Below are 24,747 nucleotides of genomic sequence, written 5' to 3'. Positions count from 1 at the left end.
GTAGAGAGCATTTCAAAATTGTTTTTATTAAGACAAGGAAGTAAAATGCATAAATATTGGAAAAGAAGAAGTAATACTACTGTTATTTCCAAAAGACATTACAATGTTTACAGAAAACCCTAAGGAAACTATTCATTTTTTTTTAATTTTTATTTATTTTTTTAAAAGCCATAAGAAATAATAAGCAAATTTGGCAAGGTTGCAGGCATTAGGTCAATATAGAAAACTCGAGTATATTTCTAGATAGGAGGGGTTGGCGTTCTTTTTCTTAAAGGGCCAGACAGTACATATTTCAGGCTTGCAGGTCACAGTCTCTGTCGCAAAAATTTTAATTCGACCTTTGTCGTGGAAAAGGAATTACAGACCACATATAAACAAACAGGCCTGGCTATGTTCTGATGAAACCTCACGCACGAAAGCTTAGCGCCGGGCATGCAGGTCACAGTTCGTCAATCCATGATGTGGTCTGTGTGTGTTTATGCAACTAACAACTCAAGTGCGAAATTCAAAAAAAAAAAAAAAAGAAAAAGAAAAACTTTATTTATAATAACTTAAAAGGTAAAATATGCAGGAATAAATTTTTTAAGAGACGTGTAAGATCTCCACACTGAAAACTACATAGTGAAGGAAAACCTTAAAAGACCTGAACAAATGAGGAGCTACACCACAGACATGGCTATCAAGACGGCAATTCTTTCCAACTTGGTTTATATTTTTAAAGCAATCTCAATCAACCCAAATCCTAAAAGACTTACTGCAAAGCTATAGTAATAAGATAGTGTGGTATTGGCACAGCAATAGGCTTATAAATCAATACAACAGGCTACGGAGTCCAAAAAATAGATGTTTAACTTACACAGTCAACTGATTTTGACAAAACTGCCATGGAAAGTCAGAGGAAAAATAAGTCTTTTTACCAAACAATGCTAAAATAGCTGCATGAAAACAGCTAAGCCTAAACCATACCTTACATCAATCACAAAAGTCAACTAAACATGGGTCCTAGACTTACCTAAAAGAGCTAAAATTATTAGTCTTCTGGCCAAAAATGTAAAACTTTGTACTATTGGTTTTAGCATAGATATCTTAAATAAGGCATAAAAAGCACCTACCCTGAAAGAAGAAATTAATAAAATTGATCTCTTCAAGACGAAAATCTTTCAATTTTGCGAGACAAGAGGATAAAAAGCAAACAACAGACTTTGAGAAAATTTTGCGAAACATACATCTGAATGATGGGCTTGTCTCAGAATATTTAAAGATTTCTTACACATCCATGATAAGACAATGCAGGTTTTTGAAAATGGACAAGAGATTTGAATAGATGCTTCGCAGAAAAGGCACACAGATGGCAAATAAACACACGAAAAGATTGCCAACATCAGTGACCATCAGAGAAATGCAAATTAAATCAATCCCAATAAAAGGCTTTACAGAGGCAGTTTACCTCCCTAAACTCACCTCATCCTGCTTTGCCCCTTATGACCCTGGCAGAGCCACCTCCATCTGTTTTCTTGCTCTGGAACACGCCTAGCATGTGCTACCTCAGGGCCTTTGCACCTGATCTTCCTGTGTCCGGAACACGCGACTCCTGGATAGCTCCCGCATGTACTCCTTTTAGGGTCCTCGCTGCATTTCAAATGTCGACGGAAAAGTAGAACTTTCCTCACCGCCCTATTTACAACAAATTCCTTCTCTGCCCCCCTTCTCCAAACTCCCCCGTTCTTTGCTTTACTCTTTATTTGCTGTAAAAATATCACCATCAACACATACTTGTTTGAGTGATGATCTGACCCTAACTACACTGTAACGCAAGCCCTATGAAACAGGGACTTAGGCTCTTTTGTTCACTATTATTCACTCGTACGTCTTATAACACCGCCCGGTACACGGTAGGTGTTTACTACCTATTTGATGACAAACACACTCTCACATTAGAGACAGGCCATTTGGGATCACCCCTTCCATCTCTATCTACAGATATTTGGAACCTCCGTGTATTTTCAAATGTAAGAAGCTGTTACTATGAAACGGGAAGAAAGCGCTGACCAACATTCAGACAGAATTTTCCATTTGTGAATCATTCGTACTAATGAGCATTCGAGATTAAAATAAGGACAGCTGGCTCCCCTGAAAGCACATTGAGGAGCTTCTCATTTTTTTCATTAGTTCCGTTTTGCCTATTTGTGAAAGATGCTCTCACGTCACTTACCCATGAAGGAACAGATAATCAATGGTAACAGCGCACACAACAGGTAAGTATCTCTTGAAAGATTTTCCTACTAGTTTTTATGCATTTTTATGATGAAATACAGACTAACCGGGAACATATGTTTCTACCTTCCTTTTAATTTGGCACAGATAGCTTTGAAGTAAGTGAATATTTGAAAATTGCTTTACCAAACACGTCAATTGTTACATGTGATGGTTATTTAGTATGCAATTCGTGTGATCCCTTCCTTTCGCTAAGAAAAATCACTTGAATTTAACTAAACATCAGCTACGATTCTCGAATTTCCAAAATCCGTGTCACTTTTCTCATCTGAAAACAAGCACGACAAAATAATCTTCTGAATCCAAGTACTGTGGTTCCATCTTGGCCTGAAATACCTATCACAGCCCTGCCTTTGTTCTCCACCCACCCTTCACCCCAGGTGTCTATCAATTGGCCAACAAACTCATGGACACTTAGGAAGTTTGCACTATTCATCGAAATGTCCTACATGATACTGCAGCACTTACTGAAACACAAATTTTCCATACAGATTTCTCAGCTCTTCGCACACACTCTGAGAAATCCCCGATAGCCAATCAATGCCAAAACTTAAGAGAACACGGTGGGAACCCGAAGAACCTCTACAAGGATGGAAATTCAAAAATCTACTCAGCCAGGAGGCAAGGGGCCTAACTGCTCTGCGCAGGGACTGGATTTCTGTAATCACTTTAGTGTCACTATTGGTGGAAGAGGGAGATGTGACGTTTCCCTCCATGTGGCATGGATGCAATTCTTGGTCTGCCCCCAGTTTACACAATTAGCTTCCGACACGTGTGCATACTGGGAACGCAAAGCCAACTACTTCCCACCTGCAGTTCTTCCTGCTTTGGTGTTTCTGAAGCCTCCGCGGACTCAGTGTGTCTAAGTCAGCGTCCACAGAGAAGCCCCTGATACTCCACCATCCTCCTCTTCCGGGCCTGTCTTACTTGAGTTTGTCTCATGTAGACCCCTGACCCATTTTTTCCTTATCACAAACTCTGTGTTCACCTCTTTCAGTTGGCACAACCACGTGGCGGCCTGGAGAGGTGATACTGAGCTTCTGCTTCATCGTCATCCTACTGGGGTAAAGCAGCTAAGCAACCGAAGACCCTCTGCCTCCCTCCCCTTGGGGGCCCACTCAACCGTGCTCCAGGCCTTCCTACTTGAGGAAGGAAGAGCCCGACCTGCCCCCGCCGGCCCCCGCACTGCTTCCTGGCTTCTGAGTTGGCCTGTGTTCACATCTTTAACACTGAAGAAGGCTTTGGCACACTTGTGACGAGCCAGGTTTTCCTAATCTGATGTTTTCTTACATCCAGCAGAGTGGAGGCCTCTTCACTGCTACTCCACTCCACGTAAGGGCATCTGAAGCATCCCACGCACAGGAGTTCAAATTCCGTGCAATTAAGGGAGAATGTCGTGTCTTTCAAATCACCTCCCAAAGGCTTCAAGTTTCGCCTCCTAAGCAAGAGCGTGTGTTAATTTGAATTAATCACTCGCCTTCGTTGCACAAAACGTTAGAACTAAGTTTCCTTCCCTTTTGCCTCTTCCCCAAATCGCTGCCTCCTCAAACATAAAAATGGAACCCTCTGTATTGTCACGGCAAGTGGAAACCACTGTAAAATGCCTATTTTCCATTATGTTTATCCCAGTTTCCTTATCAAGGTATTTAGGTAAATCACTGTTGAAGTCAGAAACAGGTTTTTTGAGTTTTGGGAGAAACAGAGGAGCAGCTCTTCCTTTATTCTGGGCTGATTGGCATGTTTGCTGAGAAAGAGGACTGTCAGAAAGACCCCTTTGGATCCCTGTTCTACAGTGAGAAAATATCATCAAATAACTTTATTCAATAAGTAATTACTCCAACGTAAAACCAGTATTAACGCTTATATTCCTACAGTCCTCACTTTAAAGGCTTCTTTATAATTTATCATGATAAAAGTGAAAGGAGGCTTTTGGGGAGCCAGAGTATATGCAGCTTTTTGTGAAAATTAGGCCTTCACATTAACAAGCCAAATGCCAGAGGATTCATTTAGTTTTTTGGTGTTTTTTTTTTTTTTTTTTTTTTACAAACGGTGTCTACCTCAAAATTTGCATCCTCTTCTTTCTTATCACATATGCGTTGCTGAAGGAACTTTTTTTACTTTTCTTCATCTTTCTTGGTTTCTGATTCCTTCCAAGAACATCACGGAGCAACCATAAAACCTAACATCACCCTTTTTATCTCCATTAACACTTGCTTCAGTGAGCTCGATTGTTCCTGCCTACCTACACTATCAATAGATTTGCAGATTACTCCAGGTGTAGACGCCAGATTAATTTGCGAGAAAATTCCACCAAGCCTTTGGCCAGGGAAGACTACTGGATACTTTGCAGATCAATATACATTTGCACGATTGATACGTGGCATCAGACGCATTTGAACATACAGGTATCTCCTAATTACATAAGAACCTTCTAGGACTTTTCCAGGCTTGGGAGGATTTCGGAGACACCCAGGTTATGAGCGACACCCAAATTATGAGTTTTGTTTACAGCCGTCAGATGCAATATCTGAAACAGTAGCATATTTAATAGTAAGGGGGAAAAATGTTTTTGAATCCTTGTAATTGATTCCCTGGTATCCCGACTACTGAATGGCCAGCTCTTGACTTTGGGATCCAGAGAAAAACCATGCTTCCAATGCTGTGTAGGATGCCCTGCTCTAAGACCTCTCAGCCTCAGCCACCTAACCTGGTGCCATAAATGCCCTCTGGGACTCGAGAGCAGTGGTTTGCACATGGTTGTGTGTGTTGGAATCACAAGAAGTGCTCATAGAATGCAGATCCCCAGGCAGTCCAGCAAATAGGCGATTTTTAATAAAATAATTCAGGTGATTACAATTACAATCGGGTGGCCTTTCTGAGCATGCTCAAGGGAACTCTGTGCATGAATATGTGAGCACCTGGGGGGCTCAGGTGGTTGAGCCTCTGCCTCTGGCTCAGGTCATGATCCCGGGGGTCCTGGGATGGAGCCTCACATCGGGCTCCCTGCTCAGTGGGGAGTCTGCTTCTCCCTCTCCCTCTCCCCACTCGTGCTCTCTCTCATGTGCACACACTCTCTCTCAAATTAAAAAAAAAAAAAAAGAAACGATTTCCAGCAAGCTATGGAAGGGATAAGTCAAATTCATGAAAGGAGAAACACTAAGATAAAACTATCTCAGTTCAGGTATCCCAGATCAGAGGAATATTCAGGCCTTCATGTCAAAAGTAGGCCTTACAAGTATCTATTCGTGGAAAATTGGTAGTATAAATGGACATTTTGGAGGGACCTCTGCATAAGTATATTATTTGTGAATTCTTAGAAAGGTCACAGAGCCTAGAGAAAATTTATGAAATCTCAGGCTTGGGTTTCAAAATTCTTGGGGAAAGAAAAGAATTACAAAGGGTATTAAATATGACCAGACAATACAAACTACAGTGTGAATTGTAAAAATTATTTTTTAACATGTGAGATACTATATATAAAGATAAAGATATAAAGATAGATATAGATATAGATATATAGATATTCAAACAAATTTGTACTTGCTTTTAGAAATTTAGACTATTCTTTAAAAAGAACAGCAAATCCACATAACCTACAGATATCACCCACACTTTTGTAACTCGAGAGTGCAGGCTGGTTGCCATGAAAATGGAGCAAACCCACAGAATGATGTCAAAATATCTCCCATCTTCTACTCAACACTCTCAGGCATGAGGCACTAAAATCAAAACATTTTTTACCTACAGAGGTGGAACGTAAATTTGAAAGCAGAAGGTTATAAATCTGCCTTTGTTTAATGCAGTACAACTTAAGTCTCCAAGGAAGTTTACCTCCTCAAGAGCCACAGGCCTTCCCCCTAACTCTCCAGGAGGATAGACTTCTCAGTGGTAGCTCCCCTCAAGTCCTTATCCCAAGGATGACATTTGTGACTCCACCCTCAACTGATTTCTAAAATATGGGTCAATGGAACATGTTACCTTACTCTGGGCTTCAGCAAACCAAGGTATGCCTACAGGAACAGCCTAGCTTAAAAATTCAGGATTATACTTCAGGTTTTTACTGGATTATCATAGGAAAGAAGCTGGAGACACCGAACTCATTATAGTAAAATGTCCTGAAAATGCTCCTAAAGTATTTTTTTAACACTTATCAGTGGCAAAGTGTTGCATAAACCAAGACTAATTTAGACGTCTTTTGGATATGAGTTTTAAAATAGTTGCATGCAGAAAGGTGCAAAATGAGAGGGTTCCGCGGTGATTTTTTTGTGTGTGTATCTCAAGAGAAGCATTAGCTGATGATGACAAATAGATAATTAGGATCCTCAGCCTCAGAGATGTGAAGAATGTTGTGATATTGCAGGGATAGCCATGAAGCTCCTAAATGGACTCATTGTGAGTCACTCCTCATAGTGTGGAAAGATCTGCACTGGTTAGAAAGGCTGAGAGGATAACTATAAACTAATTTTAATAGCTTTTGGTCAATGGCAAAAGATTGGAAGCATAGAGCCAACAATAAATCTTATTTTGCAATAAACAATTTTATCACTTTCAGGATTGCATAAATATTTAATTGTAATCCTCTTGCACACACATTCTGGTGGCTTAACAGAAGATGAATAAGAATATAATCATCCATGGATACTTCTCCCAAATGAGCCTAATGCAAACAACTAAAGAATCATCCTTCTCTCCTAGCTCAGTGAGTACAATATAAAGTACACTTTAATCAGTATTCTATTATTATTAATAACTCTTAGGGTTTCATTATAAAACACAAGAAAGAAAAACGTGGATGCTGAGATTCTACAGTACTGTTAAGAAGGAAAAGGGTAGGGATTGAATAAAGAATTCTGAAACTAAAAATCAGAATTTTATGAAGCAGAAGACAGTATCAGAAGGATCCAGGTCCTTAACCAGGTTTTGTATAGAAAGGTTCAGCGGAAATGAAGTAGCCCTGTTATCTCCGTAACACGGTGGGAAATCGGGACAAAAAGTCCAGCCACCACCTATTTCTCACAAAAAATGTCTAAGTCATTCGTTCTCAATTTCATCTATGAAAGCCCAGCACATACATTTTGAACAACTAGCCATCAAAGTATGAAAAGCTGCTCTTCATCCAGCCCCATCAAGATGGAATTGCTCTCCAGGCCCATCATGCTATTTTCTGCATTGACTGACAGAAGATCAACACACGTTTTGCAAGAGTAACTTTAAACAACGTGCAGGAGAGCAATCTAGAAAACACAGAAGACCGTCTCTTTTTTTAAAGATTCTATTTGAATTCAAGGTAGTTAACATATATTGCATTATTAGCTTCAGGGGTAGAATTTAGATTCATCACCTGCGTACAACACCCAGCGCTCATCACAACACATGCCCTCCTTTAATGCCCATTTCCCAGTACGCTCTCCCCTCCAGCAACCCTCGGTTTGTTCCCTGTAGTTTAAAGTCTCTTATGGTTTGCCTCCCTCTCTGTTTTTAATCTTATTTTATTTTTCCTTCCTTTCCCCTATGATCATCTGTTTGGTTTCTTAAGTTGCCCATAGGAGTGAAATCATATGGTGTTTGTCTCTTTCTTTCTGACTTATTTCACTCAACATATGAGCCTCTGGTCCCATCCATATCACTGCAAATGGCAAGAGTCCATCCTTTCTGATGGCTAATCTTCATTCCAATGAGTGTGTGTGTACAAATACATTGATGTGGATACATACGTGCATATACCCCACACATAGAAGAGCTTCTAATAAAACCATGATAGAAGAAGTAGATTATTCCAAAGGAGTAGATTACTACCACTCGCCTTGTAAACCCCGTGAAGGTGATTTTAACAATGTTGTCACTAGTCCTGAAAGTAGTGCTCGGAAATGAAAGAAAACAACATGTAAGAGTAGATTTTGGATGGTCTCATAACTTGCTTCTTCATTAGCTGTTATATTTTCACTGGTTCATGAACTGAACTTCCAGTTTTCCTAACATATCTTAGATTTATAAACTCTGAAGCAAATAGATAAAAATGTATGCATTATTTTTTTTAATTTGTATATGCATCAAACACATACTTGGCACTATCCGTGACTGTCCGCCAATACTTAAAGGACTTCTGGTTGTGACATTCATAATCTCCCGATACAGGCCCTTATGGTTGTTGTGGATATAACCCTAATATTTTATTTTTAATTTTTTAAAGATTATTTATTTATTTATTCATGAGAGACACACAGAAAGAGAGGGAGAGAGAGGCAAAGACACAGGCAGAGGGAGAAGCAGGCTCCATGCATGCAGGGAGCCTGACGTGGGACTTGATCCCAGGTCTCTAGGATCAGGCCCTGGGCTGGAGGAGGCGCTAAACCGCTGAGCCACTGGGGCTGCCCAAACCCTAATATTTTAAATGAAATAACTATTTTATTACTTAACAAAGTTTGTGAACTAAGTTGTAATAATGTGCCCTTGTTAAAGATTTTTTAAGTGATTGGATCCTTAATTGAATAGCCCATAACAGAAAATTTTAAAATATGTTATGCAGGCTAAAAAAAAGTTAATGGTATTAATAATGCAACAAATTGACATATGTTATCCATATTGAATTTTCTAGGAAAATGGTCAAAATTAATAAATCAGGGCAGTAACTGCCCAGGGCAAAGATGATGATGATGATGATGAACCAAGTTTCCAAATAATTTTCATGTATTTTGAATATTTTCAAAGAAAATACACAGATTCATGATTCAGTGACATACCCTTTTATAGCTTAAATGTGCTCAGAGCATATTAATAGCTTTAAATATTCAAATCCAGTGGTTTTTATACTTTCTATTGCAAATCTTCTAAATTTTCAGTTTCTCTCACATATTAAGCTAACAAATGCCTTCAAGTAAGAGTTCTACTTTCTTTAGCTGCCAATTCCACTCTTCCTCAATCCTTGCTCTACTCAGGTTCTAACAGGAGTCATGACCATCAGCTTCCCACAGAAGTCCATCCTCTAGTTTACACTTTTCCTACCCTCATTCTCCTACTTTTAAACTTTAAATGGATTTTCATAGTAAACTTAGTAATAAACAATAAATAAATTTTAAAAATTAAATTTAAAAAATAAATTATTTATTTTTAAATAAATAAAAAAACATAGTAAACTTAATCTAATATTATATCCCGTATGATGTCCTCTATAATCTTCCTAAGCCTCATTAATTCTTTTCTTCCCAATGCTTCCATAATATTTTATTCATAGCACTTATATGCTGAATATAATTAATTATCTACTGTGTATCATCCCTGCTAGCTTGTGGATTCATTGAAGACAAGGAATGCATCTTGCTCATTTTATTTCACGCAATCTAGTAATAATTTATCAAAACAAAAACCAAAATCAAGCATGAACATCCATCAACAACAAAAATCTAGGCATTTTCACCACTAATTTCAAAGTTTGAGTCATAACACAATGACATTTGCAAGCAGTCAATTGGTTCCTTATAAATAATGACAATCAGAATACATATGTGCAGAAGCAGTGCCATTTCCTATAGAAGCACATACCATAATAAATGAAGAACTCCTGTACATAAAATCATAAAGTTTGACTTAGAGACCTGAATAAATGGAGAGAAGTAGCAAATCTTAATATTGAAAGCTTACATTTGAAAGATGTATATTCTTTAAAAATTGATTTATAAATCCAATGCATATCCACTGTAGTCATAACTACAGCAGGGTTTTTAAATGGAAAATGTCAAAATGATTCTAAAATTTATATTGAAATGAAGATATGTAAGATTTTGAACAAGAGAAAACTTGCAACCACAAGCTAAATAAACTGATTAGAACAATATGATAGAAGCTCAGAAACTCAGAAGAGAACAAAAAAACAATAAACAGAATCAAATCAATTTCCTAAACTTTGCATGAAGATAAAGATATCATTTGAAATATATGAATAAGGAACCCCTTTTAAGTAAGATGGAAATAATTGGTTAAAAATGTATTAGTGTGAGGGGCACCTGGGTGGCTCAGTCAGTTGAGCATCTGACTCTTGATTTCAGCTCCAGTCATGATCTCAGGGTCCTGGGGCTGAGTCCTACTAGTCCTGCCCTCAGTCCTGCCACTGAGTCCTGCCTTCCTGCTCAGTGGGGAGTCAGCTTCTCTCTCTCCCTCTATGTTTGCTCTTTCTGTCTTTCTCTTTTTCTCACTCTCTCACTCTCATTCAAGCAAAATAAATAAATCTTTAAAAAATAAATAAATAAAATTTGAAAATAAAAAAAAAATGCAACATTACTGCTGGGAATTTGCCCCAAAGATACAGATGGAGGAAAACGCCGGGACACCTGTACCCCGATGTTTCTAGCAGCAACATCCACAATAGCCAAACTGTGGAAGGAGCCTCAGTGTCCATTGAAAGATGAATGGATAGAGAAGATGTGGTCTATGTATACAATGGAATATTCCTCAGCCATTAGAAACGATAAATACCCACCATTTGCTTCAACGTGAATGAAACTGAAGGGTATTATGCTGAGTGAAATAAGTCAATCGGAGAAGGACGAACATATGGTCTCATTGGGGAATATAAAAATTAGTGAAAGGGAATAAAGGGAAAGGAGAGAAAATGAGTGAAAATATCAGTGAGGGAGACAAACCATTAGAGACACTTAATGCTGGGAAACGAACTAGGGGTGGTGGAGGGGGAGGTAGGTGGGGGTTGGGGTGGTTGGGTGACGGGCACTGAAGGGGGCACTTGGCGGGATGAGCACTGGTGTTATGCTATATGTTGGCAAATTGAACTCCAATAAAAATTTTTTTTAATTTTAAAAAGCAATATTTTCAAAATCTTCAGATAGAGAAGTCCTTCTAAGTGAGATAGAATCAGAGAACAAGGAAGTATAAAAGGAAAAACTAGACATATAAATTGAATGATGAAATGCATCACAAAGGAAAAAAATTGACATAGTGTAAGAGAAAATTCTGTTAAAAGTGTGCTACAAAATGAATTAATATCCCAATGTCCAAAATATACAGGAAAATATAGTAGGAAAAATATTTTGCCCATTTTCTGTTAGATTTTTAATCTTTCTTTTTTTAATCAGTTAATACTTCACAAAAGAAAAAATACAAATAGCAAATGTGTATGAAAAGATGAACAAGCAAATTGAACTAGTACTGTAGCAACTTATATATGCTATCGGACTGTCAAAAACTTAAAAGATGTATATGACTCATCATCATGGAGGGTTTTGAGGGGATGGACACTTTCATACATGGTTATGGGGGGCTAAAATGGTAACGTTTTTGGAATACAGTTTGTAATCTTTATCAAAAAATTTTATACTTTGTGAACCCCAAATTCCACTTACAGGTATCTATCCTATAAAAATGCACATATATACATCAAAAGACTATTCAAGGCTACTCATGGTAGTCTTAATTATAATAGTGGATGATTAGAAACAATGGAATAAAGCTCCCCAGACTAACTTGTAGAAATCAGTCGAGAACAGAATGCAGTTCTGTTCATATATATATACGTGTGTATGTATACACACTATAGGGAAGTATATATATAAATATATAAATATAAATATAAATACATATATATATAAAACTCTATGGAAATGTAAAGAAAAAGTGGCTGGATTTATGCACACCAAATAAGAATTTTATCTGTGAGGAGAATAAACATGATGAGAAAGTATGAAAGAGAGTAAAAGAAATCTTTTACATTGTATTGCTCTTTTTTTAATCTTATACAATGAGACTGCACGCATGTGGTTTTTATGTATTTAAAAACAACTATAAAAAGAGTACCTAAGAATATGTTGACTTAATTGCACGAAAGAATAGTAGGCATGAAAGCTTATAGTTTGAATAATTAATAATTACCAATGCATGCAACAGATATATATACCAGCACAGTCTTGTGCTAAAGACTAAGTTAGGCAGTAGTAACACAAGGATGAGACAAAGCCCTAAACATCATCAGGGGCTTGGAAAGGGACTGAGTTGCTGTAATACAGATCCACAGGATGTTACCTATTCTTACTAGAGAAGACAGATTTTAGGCACCGGAGTGCATGTGAATCTTTTTTTTTTTTTTTTTTTTTTTTTGTGGCTACTAATATTCCTAACAAGCAAGAGAGGGGTTGGGAGTGGGAAGGAATTTCGCATAATGGGCAAAGCCACTCTGACCTGAGGTCATGGGCTCTGCTGGGCCATGTTTGCTGTTGAATCTCACCCCTGCCCCTCACTTTAAAGCTGTGCAACCTTTAGTTAAATGACTTAGCTCCTCTTAACCTCTATGTCTCAGCTATAACATGACTAGAGTAACCACCTCCATTCCAAGGGTTTACTGAGAAAACTGCACAAGGCCATTCATAAAAGCCTCAGCATAGTACCTGTAACATACATTTTAATAAATATTTGCTTTTCTTCCTCTTGTCATCTTTAAAGAAGCCCAAAAGAGCATGCCATGCTTCAGAAACTGAAAGAAGGTTTGGTAGCAAAACTATGAAGCATTTCTAGGAAACCGTGACCTACGAGAACCATCAACGCCAAGGAAGTGCCGGGCATTTGCCTGTCTAAATCTGATTCTGTGTTCATTCACTTGCATACTAATCGGACAATTATCTCATTATCAGTAAAACAAATTTTAATATACATTCAGTGAGATTTGCATATTTTCCTGGTGAGTTTGTACAAATGACAACGAAATTATTTACTTCAAACACTGAAGGCTTCCAAAACTGAAATCGAAAGCAGTGTTCTATCTTAGTCCACTAGGAATTTAATTAAAAAAAAAAATTCGTCCACCAGAATTAAATAAAGTATTCCATTAAAAAGTAATTTAATGCAGATAAATCAAAGACCCCCTTCCTTTCAATTTTCATCTGCCCTCCAACTTTAGGACATTACTACTCATATGCTTTCTTACCATCATTGCAAACCCATAAGAATTCACATGAATATATATATATATATATATATATATATATATATATTATATTTTTACTATTGCTGATACATATATTATTTATTATATATATTATAATATTATATATATGATATATATAATTATAAAGCCAGGCAATATGGAAAGACTGAAGGGATTTTAAACAGTAGTTCACATGAATATATATACAATAAATATATGATATTTATATGTATGTATTATACATCAGCAGTAATAGGATCTATTATAAGAAAAGAGTTAATAGCTTTGGGCTCTTTTTTTCAATATTTAAGAGATTTATTAAAGCATCTTATCACAAAGATGAAAACACATACAAATTAGAAACATGCAAGCGTCATTTTCCACAGTCAAGTTAAAATGTTATATATTTTTCCTGTTTTCACAGCTGAAAACTTCAGATCTTATGCCTGACTCACTCACCCTGAATATTTAATTCATTCTTCCTGAAAGTATCCAGGGTAGCAAATAACCAAAATGCAAACTATTATATAAAGAAAGTGCAAAATTAAAAAAGAAAATGTGTAGAGAATACCCCCTCCCCCCTTAAAGGCAAACAATGGCACTTTGCTCTTGCTTAACCTAGATTGTCTCCAGAAACTATTAAAATGTAATAGACTTAACCCAAAAAAAAAAAAAACCCCAAACCTGACTTTGAATAGATGTCCAAAAAGCTTGTTAGTCTTTAAAAATAAATGCTTAAACAAAGGAAAATGTATTTTATATCAAACAAGTTTGAAGAGCCCTGTATTGCAGCATTCTGTAAAATAAACAAGACAAAAAGCTGGTATAGGGTTTATTGACAAAGTCTGTAGCCAGACTACCTGGACCAAAGCTCTGCTCCTGTCAATGACTAGCTGCAATCGTATCCTTAGGTAAGATACTTATCTGTGACCTCCCTGAGCCTGTGTTCTTACCTGTAAAATGGGAATAATAATAATACCTATCTGTACACCTTATAAGGTTGTCGTGAGAATTAAATCACGACATGTACAACAGTTAGAACAGTGTCTGCACCCTCATGAGTGTTTAAGTAACTGGTCGTATGCGGTTTCTTCTAGTTCCCAAACCTTTCTTCGTGGTGTTCTCAACATAATTCTCTCCTTTTTTCCTGCTTCTCTTTCAATCCAATGTTACGTTAAGTATACTGTCTTATTGGCTTTCTGTACTTTTTAAACATCTATGTCAAAATAATCTTCCTCTCCTACGGAACACTCAGTCTTTATGTCTTACTGTAGAGTCAAAGCTACATCTTTATCATTACCTTGGACATTGCTATCTTGGTGGGCCTTCCTCCAGCACTATTATTTCTAAATCTTTGCCCAATACTATCAAATTATTAAAATGAAAACTGCATTTGGATGTGAAACGATTCAAAATGCTAAAAAGGACTGAGTTTATTATACTGTTTAATCACAACATTGAGTAAATACCTTGGGTTTACAATTAACATTATTTTAAAGAAATAATTGTTTAGTGACTATTCGAAGGAATAACTCATTTTAACATTATAAGTCTAATGATGAAAATAATGTAAATATTACTCTAGCAAATACAACTAAAAGCTTCTGCTATAAGATTGATACACATTTTGTCCAGAACAGCTTTACTCTGTGGAATATTTATTTTTGTCTTGCAGCACAGGCTTCTCATAATGAATCACATTCAAAAAACATTAAAAAAAGATATACGAGTGTACGTTAGGAAAAAAATTGCTGTTGCTTGAAGGTATTTTCCATCAAAAATTAAATATGGCACAATGGTCATTTTGTAGAGTTCATTAATGAAATTGGGAAGGGATTATTAATCTCCAGTGTTAAATTGAACTTACAGTCAAAATTGATCAAGCTTCTCCTGACTCAGAAATACCCTATGGCTACTATCGATCAAGAGTTTGGGACACTGATTATAATTCATATCCAAATACAAAAAAAGTGAAATAGAAATTATTTTTAAAAGCATTCTTATTCAAAACATACGGTATTTAGCTTAATAGAGGAAGCCTTATGGACATCAGTTATCTTTGTGAAGATCCACTGGAAAACATACCTGGCTAGGCTGAAGGCATCATCGATCAAACCTGCTCTGTTACTCACAGAGAGAACCTATGAGATCAACAAAGAAAAAAGAAAAAAAAAAGGAATCCTTTAGGATTAAAATGGAAGGTGTTCACATATTGAAACAGATCTTCAATGAGTAAATCCAGTTTACCTGATGGTTCCTGATTAATTGATCAATTAATAATCTCCAATTCCTTAAATCATAGTTGACTCTAAAATAGCCAGTTTGATTGATGTTCCCCAGCAACCAGTTTCCTTTGTCCAAAGTTATCCTGTGGTGTTCTGAAAACAGCATTTTGGGGGGGGGGTAATTTAGGATTATGGGTTAAAATGATATGAAGTATATTTTCTAAAGAACAGATACTACAGTACCAATAATTAAAAGAGAACTAACTCCATCACAAATACCTAATTGAAATCTACTCTTTCATCAATTCACCATTATATCTAGAACTCACTAGAAAACCTTTAGTTGGTGACTCATTGTTACCTCAATTAATTGTTTTCTTACAATTAACATTTTTTGTTCTTGATTAAAAACCCCATTACCCATACACAATGTTCTTCTCAAGATGAATGTCACCAAGAAATCTCCTGTATTCATGTGGCTTCTAGTTAGACTGTACTTGAGTATGGGGCTAGAATACAAGAAAAGGTTTTAGGTGCACATTCTACTTATTTTATTCAGTAAGAAAGTGATTATAACAATAAGGCTCATTTATTTTAAAGTCACTATTGTTTCTTGCCTTTTCTCTTGTGCTTTTTGGGAAGTACTAATAAATAACAGACTTTTCAGCATCATCAATAATGTTGGAAAAAGGAAACTCATTTGTTTAAGATTCTAATATTTCTACATATAATTAGAACGAAGATAATAAATTCTGTTTATTGGAATCGCTTTGGAAAATGGTAACTTGATTATATTCCCCAGCTAATTCAATTAAAGGAAGCCAGTAAAAGCAATCTTATAACATATATTTAACTCCTTCAAATGCGGTGCAGAGAACTCCATTCACCTTAATGTCAGCCTCTGTTGACTTTACAGAACCACAGCTTACAATTCTAATCATTTTGTGGATGTCCTCAGGACGCATGGTTCATTGGAGTTACAAAATGTATTAAGTTTATTTAAAATTCATATTTTACATACATACACACGCCAGTCTACCTAATTTCCACAATGACACAAAACCAGAAAATACATCATAGAACCCATCTGCATCAGTTCTGAGACGCACACTCTCCAATTCTCACTTTATTATCAAGGTTTCTGCACATGAGGCTACGAGACAGGTTTTCTTTTTGAAACACTGCAAGTCTCAAGTGGAAGCCATACACAGGAAGGGGGCGTGACCATAAAAGTCACTGGGTGAACATTAATGACTATTAATTGCTCAGGTCTGGAATGGGGTGGGCTCCTTAATCTCATGCATGTTACATTTTGCCAATTTTCATAAATGTACAGTAAAACCAAAAATGTATGCTGAAAAATGTAATCTTTTTTTTTTTTTGAAAAATGTAATCTTTAATGTTCCCAATAGCACGTCAGCCTTTGGCCTCTTTTATAAATAGTATCTATTGGAACAGATAAAGAAATGAGCTCAGGGATGCCTGGGGGGCTAAGCCAGTGAAGTGTCTGCCTTCGGCTCAGGTCATGATCCGGGGTCCTGGGATTGAGCCCCACATCGGGCTCCCTGCTCAGCATGGGTCTACTTCTCCCTCTCCCTCTGCCTGCCACTCCCCTGCTTGTGCTCTCTCTCTCTGTCAAATAAATAAATATGAAAAAAAAAAGAAATGAGGCTCAGACAGGTTAACCAAATTGTCCAAGAAATCTGGAAATGGTCTGTCTCCGGTCTCCTGACTCCAGTATCCTTTTTACTGTATTTTACTCTATTGGTACAAGACAGGACAGCATTTTTAATGTGATACAGTAGTTATTTCTCACATTTTTATATTGATTTGAAAAGGAGGGACATAGCACTGGAAATAAGAATTAGAACGGGAGCAAGACAGTTAGATTTTTGTTCCAGTTCTCCTAGACTTAAATGTTTGAACTTAGGCCACTCATTTGACCCAAGGGTCAAGCAATAGCATTTAAGGTCTCTTCCAATTCCGTGACTCAATGGAAGAAGAAACTGTTTTCCTCAGTTTGAAATTTTACCCAGCTTCATCTCTGCTACTTAAAAAAAATAAATATACCAGATACTGCTCTAGAACACTAAGTTTCCCAAGTTTCTGGTACTTTGTTTTTGTATATTTTTCAAAACTTTTTTTAAAATTTTTTTTTTATTTATTTATGATAGTCACAGAGAGAGAGAGAGAGAGAGAGAGAGAGGCAGAGACACAGGCAGAGGGAGAAGCAGGCTCCATGCACCGGGAGCCCGATGTGGGACTCGATCCCGGGTCTCCAGGATCGCGCCCTGGGCCAAAGGCAGGCGCCAAACCGCTGCGCCACCCAGGGATCCTTCAAAACTTTAACGTAATTATCAGCACAATTGCTTTGAAGCATTGGAATGCCCCCCCCTTTTTGTAGATATACAAACAAAATCAACAAAAATATGACATTTTATTTTTTTAAAGATTTATTTACTTATTTATTCATGATAGAGAGAGAGAGAGGCAGAGACACAGGCAGAGGGAGAAGCAGGCTCCATGCTGGGAGCTCAACGGGGAACTTGATCCCAGGACCCTGGGGTCACGCCCTGGGCCAAAAGCAGGCGCCAAACCACTGAGCCACCCAGGGATCCCCAAAAATATGACATTTAAAAAAACTAAAGCTTATAAAGAGGGATTTTAATGAATCATGTCCAAATTCAGTGGAAAAAAAATTAAGATTAAAATATTGAGGATACTGTTTCTCTTGAGTAATCCTAACTCTATCTTGAAGAATACTAAGATTTTTATAACAACACGTATTTAAATTGTGATTAAATTCACTTGGGTTAGGCGCTCACTTTGGCAATATGTATACTCAATTAGCTTGGGTTAAGAATAAATTTGATCACTTTTATCTAAAAAGTGGTTATTTTTTTGAAGAAATTACATTAATCAAGAATCGAGGTTAATATATGAATACACAACTTAGGTTTTTACAATTCTGAAATAGTCAATGGAATCCTATGATATTAAATATAATTTTTAAAGTTATTTCTTGTTCACATTTTAGGGAGCTGGCACATTTTAACCTCACGTGATACACTCGGCTCTAACTGGGTGTTGGGCATTAAGGAGGGCACTTACTGTGATGAGCACTAGGTGTTATGTGTAAGTGATGAATCGCTAAATTCTACTCCTGAAACTAATATTACACCGTATGTTAACTAATTGGAATTCAAATAAAAACTTGAAACTATAAAAAATTAAAAACTTATTGAATTCAACTTACAGGTAGAAGAGAGACAGATTAAAATAGGAAAACAATTCCTATACCTTCTCTGTCATCTGATAAGAATAAAAAAGGCAGGCATCTATTGTTTTTAAGTATGTTATTATTTAATTGATAACTAAAACCTGAAGGCTATTACTGTTCATGAATATATTTATGCCTTTGATATAAATGAAATCTTTGGAGAAATGATTCCCTGAAAGATTTTGTAATAGATTTTTAAATGTCTTTTTCATTCTAGTTAATTATATCTTTAAAATGTTCTTCAAATTAACTAACGGCAAGCAATGAATTTTAAAGAGATCTTTTCCAATGGCCTAATGAGGGATGGTATGTGATGAGTACCAAAATAAAAAGTAAGGAAGTTATATCTTGAATGTTAGTTTAAAAAGATATTTAGAATGTATCCAAAATGGCACAAAATTTAGATTATATTAAGGCACAGACTAGTGGGAATTTTATAATATTTTGTTTTTATATTCTATACTTCAAGGATAAAAACAAAAAGGCAGATTGTCTTCCTACTTGGTATTGGCTGGTTGCAGAAAAATCAGAATTTAAAACAAAATGTCAACCAAACTAACGAGGGTGGCAATGTAAAAAGAACTCAGCTATAATAACACATATTGGTTTTCTCACTGGACTTGTGTGAGGATCAGATTAGAAAAGACTCTATGGAACCCTAAGGAACCATGTGTGGGTTACAATGGCAACAAGTTGAGTAATTGGCACATTGGCAAAGCAATCTACCAAAGCTTTAAAATTGTGTGTGTGTGTGTGTGTGTGTGTGTGTGTGTGTGTGTATTTGTGGTTTAGAGGGAATAAGTTTAGAAAAGAAAACCAAGTCCCTAAGACAATTTGGGCAAGTTATTTCTCAAGCCTTAACCTCCTCATTTGTAAAAATATGGATAAAAATAATTCATTCTAAAGGCTTGTGAGTCTTATATAAACCACTGCTTGGTGCAAGGCCTGTATCATCACACTATTTTTAATGTTTACTTGTAATTTCAGCATCAATTTCCTTTATTTTGAATCTTTTCCTTCCTGACATTTGGCATTAAATTCATTGCCTTCCTTTACACATTAATTAATAGTCAACACACAAGCTGTTATATTTTGTAAACATCTGCATTCTCAGTATTTCAGTAGTAAAAACAAAAGAGATAAATCCTTTTACCTGCTTTCAGTAATTTAAAAATCGGTTAAAAACTATTTTAGGGTAAAATGAACTATGCCTTAACTTGGAATTAATTAGATATTTATCTAAAGGGTTTAAAAATTGAAGTGTCAAGAGTAAATGATGATTCAAATCAAATTTATACCTTATATTATTCACCATGACTGTGCCTTAATACCTGGTAAGATCAAATCTATATTCATGACAATGAAAAATTATAAAGACATTGATCTTATTGTTATAACTAAAAGGTAGACTTTTAAAATATAAGGTTGATAAGAATTGACCAGAATATTCTCTTAATGATTTTTGGAAAAAAATTATTATTGATATTAGCTAACTATATTTTTATTATTATTTATTTATTTTTAGAGAGGGAGGAGGGGCAGAGGGAGAAAAATCTCTAGCAGACTCCCTGCTGAGCTCAGAGTCCAACACAGGGCTCAATATCACGACCCTGAGATCATGACCTGAGCTGAAACCAAGAGTCAAACGCTTACCCAACCGAACCACCCAGGTGTCTCTAGTTAACTGTATTTTGAAAAAAAAGAGAGAGAAAAGTAATAACACATAAAAGAAGACAAGAGTTACCAGTCTTTTATCTCCCTTGTCTGTATCCTGTGTCAGTTTTTTACTTGCCATCAGAATGAAGGACTTTAAGACAAAACTAAAGACAGAATGAGATTGAACAGGGAAAACAGAATGGTTGCCTTTCTTTTAGGTCCCTCTTGGAAGCTTCTTCCAGATTTATGTATTTATGAAGTTTTCAAGAAACATTTACTTGGTATGGGAATTCCCCACAAAAGCATCAACACTTCAACTGGGACAATGTTTCATCAACCAGAAGACTCTGCTCTGATTTAATGGAAACTGGCTCACTGTAGGTTGCAAGACTTTGGGGTGAGGAAGTGTGCCATCAATATCAGAGTCAATGGAAATATCATTTCCCAGAGCTATGCACTGCACACACGATGTAGTGTGTAGGACATGTGTATTAATACAGGTGACATTTTAGGCAAATGTATGCTTTGAACTATCACGTTGTTATTATTCCTGATTAATAATGAGAGACTACAAATGGAAACAACGTCTCAAATACACCTGTGGTTATTGGTCAAGAAAAGTTGGGAAGCTACTCTGGGTATTCAGTATGAAACAAGAAGGTACCATGAGTAACAGCATGCAAATACTAGGGAGTTGGAGGAAATGGATGTAGGGAAAGTATCCAAGAAGAATCAGACTTGCCTTGAATCCCTACACCCTCTAAAAGTGACATTTTGGCCTAATCCTGACTTTTGATCAGTACCTTTGCACTGTCCCATTTCCATTGTCCCTTTGAACGAGAAATGTTTTTTGCTTGGTTTCTAAAAACTGTTCTATTTCATGTTCCTAGCAATCCTATGGAGGATCTAATAGATCATTATGTTAATGACTCACTGTTTTCACTCATCATTTCATAACAAATTATGTAGATAAACAAAACAACGATATGAAAGTAAAAAAGTAGTAAAAAAAAAAAAACCCACCCAAATAATACAGTAAGTGTGAATTCAGAATCATGGTATAAATGCTAACTCTAAGAAATGAAAAGAATAGATTATAATAAGTAATTTTAAAAGGAGAAACACCAATAAATTTTAAGGGAAGCATTTCAGTTCATCACCACATTACTTATGAATCTTTTATACACGTGTATATAAATAAAAGCACATTTTCATAATATGTGATTATGTGTTAAAAATACAATAACATAAAAATTTGAATAAAAATTCAACTGAAAACACAAGCTTTCATATTTCTGGTAAGCAGATTAGATTTTTGCTGTGAGAACTTTTTCTTGTATACAGGTATCTTGCGCACTCACATCTCCTTTATGATAGCAAGACTAAGGGCAGAAACAATGTTTGTTATTTATTTATTTATGCCTCATTTATTGCAGAAAGTTTTCAGTGGCTGCTTACGGTGGTTATGAAATGACAAGATTAATTAGCAGAACAGAAGACAAGAGAAACAAAATGTGGACATACTCGACCATCTTAATCCAAATAAAACATTACATAAAAGATGATATTTGGCTTTTTCTCCAGTTCAATGGAAAACAGAAATTAAAGAGACCTGTCTCACATCTAGCATGAAGGATTTAGATTGAATTCAAGAAATAGCTTTCTGACTGTGCATTGAATAGGTCGCTATCTTATCTGAAGATATTTAGAAACAGAATAGAATGTCATCTTTCTCTGCTCCTTGAGAGTTGACCCTAATTTAGGAGGTGCTTTGATGACCTATCAAGGCCCCTCCCTTCTTTCCCTATAATTATAATTTTATGGAGAATATCTCCTCGTCCATTCTTTAAAGAGCCAGTCTGGCAAAAAGAAGATAGCAGGAAAATAGAATTGAATGTGGCCTATGTTTCATTATTTGGCATATTGTTCTACCGGGAGTTCTGATTATAATTTAATTACATTTGGGATTATAAAATGATACAGCTTTAGAAAGCTAAAATTAGTACTACAAATGCCTTGTTTTTAATTTTCTCGGTACCATCAATGACACAAATAAACTTCAGAATTATACAGGCAGGCTAAAATTAGACTACGTACAAACTCTACCATATTATACTTAATTTTGTAGAGGTGATTGTCATTCTTCTATATTCTCTTTCTAATTTGTCTTTATTCACATTTTTATAACAGCTGAAACCAGAGGTTAAGTTGCTAAACAATTACGTGAAACCAAATAGTTCCTGAGGGGAGCATATATATTTTACCTGATTTGTTAGACACCCAAATAATTGCTTCTGAAGACACATGGCTTCTATTTCCTACCACAATAGTTAATGGAATCTGCCACAGGTAACTGCAAAATAAAATAGAAGCTTTAGGAATAAAAATGGTTATAACAAATAAACAACATTTGCTATGCACCTTCTGTATGATTTCTGTTATTCTCTTCAGGGGAACTAAAAATTTCCCCAGTCACAAAAGTAAGGCATAAATCAAGAAGATGAATTCACTTCTTCAATACCAATCATCAGACTTAGCCTGTAAGAGTTTTAATTTCAATACAAAAGGAGGACTTTCGACCGAACAATTTATCTTTCAAAAAAAAAAAAGACAATTTGCATTTTGCATTTGAAATAAAAAGTAGCTAAACTCAATAAATCAGAGCCATACCATATATTGATTAAATTTTCAAAATAACTCCTTTCTACTTTTTCTATATTAAATTAATACACATTTCAATGGCTTCATGCATTTACATTTCAACATTATCCTTAACATTTCACAAAACTATCCTAAAAAGTAATATTGTCACATCTTACAGAAAGGTTCATATGACACATCCAATGTTACTCTGCAAAGCAGGAGAGAAAAGCAAAAGTAATCAGATGCCCCTGAATCCAGATCAATACAAAGAACAGAGTGGAACACACTTCCTGCTCTGTTTTCTGAAATGAAATTTCCAAACTGATGTGTGAAATCATCAACCAAGGTTCAGGGATCAGTTCTGAGTCCCAGCTATTGAGAGAAGCATTTTCTAGAATTTGACTTTTAATAGGATAAAAATGGAAGCCTATACTTTTACATGGCGTAGTATCAATTTAATCTCAAATGACCAACCAGAGATAGGCTGGATGGTCTTATGATAAGTTCCATGACTACATTTTGTTTCTTTCCTTGAAGTTGGATTACGTTGACCTATCATCGCACCATTAACAGCAGGGATCACCAACAATATCTAGTACATGCAAAATATTTTTGATTTTATGGAAGAGACACTGTGTGAGTTCTGTAATTGGGAAAGTAAACAGAAAATTGAGAGTTTTTCAGGAAAAATATCCAGGATTATATAATTACAGATATAATGAATATGTTTTGTGGGCATGGGAAGAGAGGGCATCTCTTCTAAATCGGTTATATGGAATGTGACTATTTTATCAGTTCATGTTTCCCATTCACAACAAACAGAAATCAGTAATAACAAATATAAGTGGAAGATTGAAAGAAATTCATAATTTTACACCAATTGCCATCTATAATATGGAAAGTTACAATAGTATGTTTAAAATTCTAAATATTAAAAATATATGCTGTATTTAATCAGTGAAACCTTCTTTTTTTTTTTTGGTTTCTTTTTTGTTGTTGTTTTTAGCGAAACCTTTTTGAATACCAACTACATAGAGACACTAAGCTATACTCTGGTGGGATCCACATGGTTGGTCAGGAAATCAATGATCTATAGTAGCCAAATGTATTGTTTTTATTTTATTTTTTTCAAATGTATTGTTTTTAAAGTAGAAGTCAATGAACATAACCCACATAAGCTCTTTATCAAATACCTCCAAGCTCTAACATAATACTAAGAATATAGTAAATATTTAATAACAGTATTACTATGAGGAAGACAAAGAGAATTGATAAATGTTTCTTTAACAGCTGTTCTCTAAAAATAATGACTCTTTTTTGATTGATTGAAAAAATTAGTTAAGAGACTATAATGCTTGACTGTGCATCTGATTCTCAAAATAAACTATTAGCTTTTATTTTTATACTTAAGATCTTGAAAAAGCCTAGAAATAGAAGGCATTCCATAAATTGCTGTTGAATTGGATCAAATGGGATTAAACCAAAATAAAATGAAAGGGATCAAATCAGTCTATGGGCAAGACAGAGATTAACTTTTATGAACTTGATTTTTTTGGTACGTATCTTCCACATTGAGTTGGGTCAACTAAACTGTGAAATCAAATAAGTATCAGTTAAAGGTCAAGAAATATACAAAATTGACCATGTTTAAAAATCCTCAAGGATAAATGTGCCTTTTTAAAGCATGATCCTAAAATGTGAACTATTATTTGCCTCAGTATAAATAAATATACTTTTGCATTTAT

At 35.6% G+C, this 24,747-nt stretch overlaps 1 protein-coding gene across 1 annotated transcript in view; it reads right to left on the bottom strand.

Moving 5' to 3' along the window:
• TRHDE (thyrotropin releasing hormone degrading enzyme) overlaps positions 1-24,747 on the bottom strand; it is a 366,839-nt gene that overhangs the window by 60,131 nt on the left and 281,961 nt on the right. The window contains exons 11-13 of the mRNA XM_055328866.1: positions 22,624-22,712; positions 15,446-15,576; positions 15,284-15,339 (exon numbers count right to left, since the gene is read on the bottom strand). Of these exons, the coding sequence (XP_055184841.1) occupies positions 15,284-15,339; positions 15,446-15,576; positions 22,624-22,712 (276 nt within the window). The remainder of the gene's footprint in view (positions 1-15,283; positions 15,340-15,445; positions 15,577-22,623; positions 22,713-24,747) is intronic.

This window comes from Nyctereutes procyonoides, unplaced genomic scaffold, assembly GCF_905146905.1.
Source record: "Nyctereutes procyonoides isolate TBG_1078 unplaced genomic scaffold, NYPRO_anot_genome, whole genome shotgun sequence".
Classification (NCBI taxonomy): Eukaryota; Metazoa; Chordata; class Mammalia; order Carnivora; family Canidae; genus Nyctereutes; species Nyctereutes procyonoides.
The sequence above is the reverse complement of the archived record's forward strand: the minus strand, read 5'-3'. Positions and strand labels throughout refer to the sequence as shown.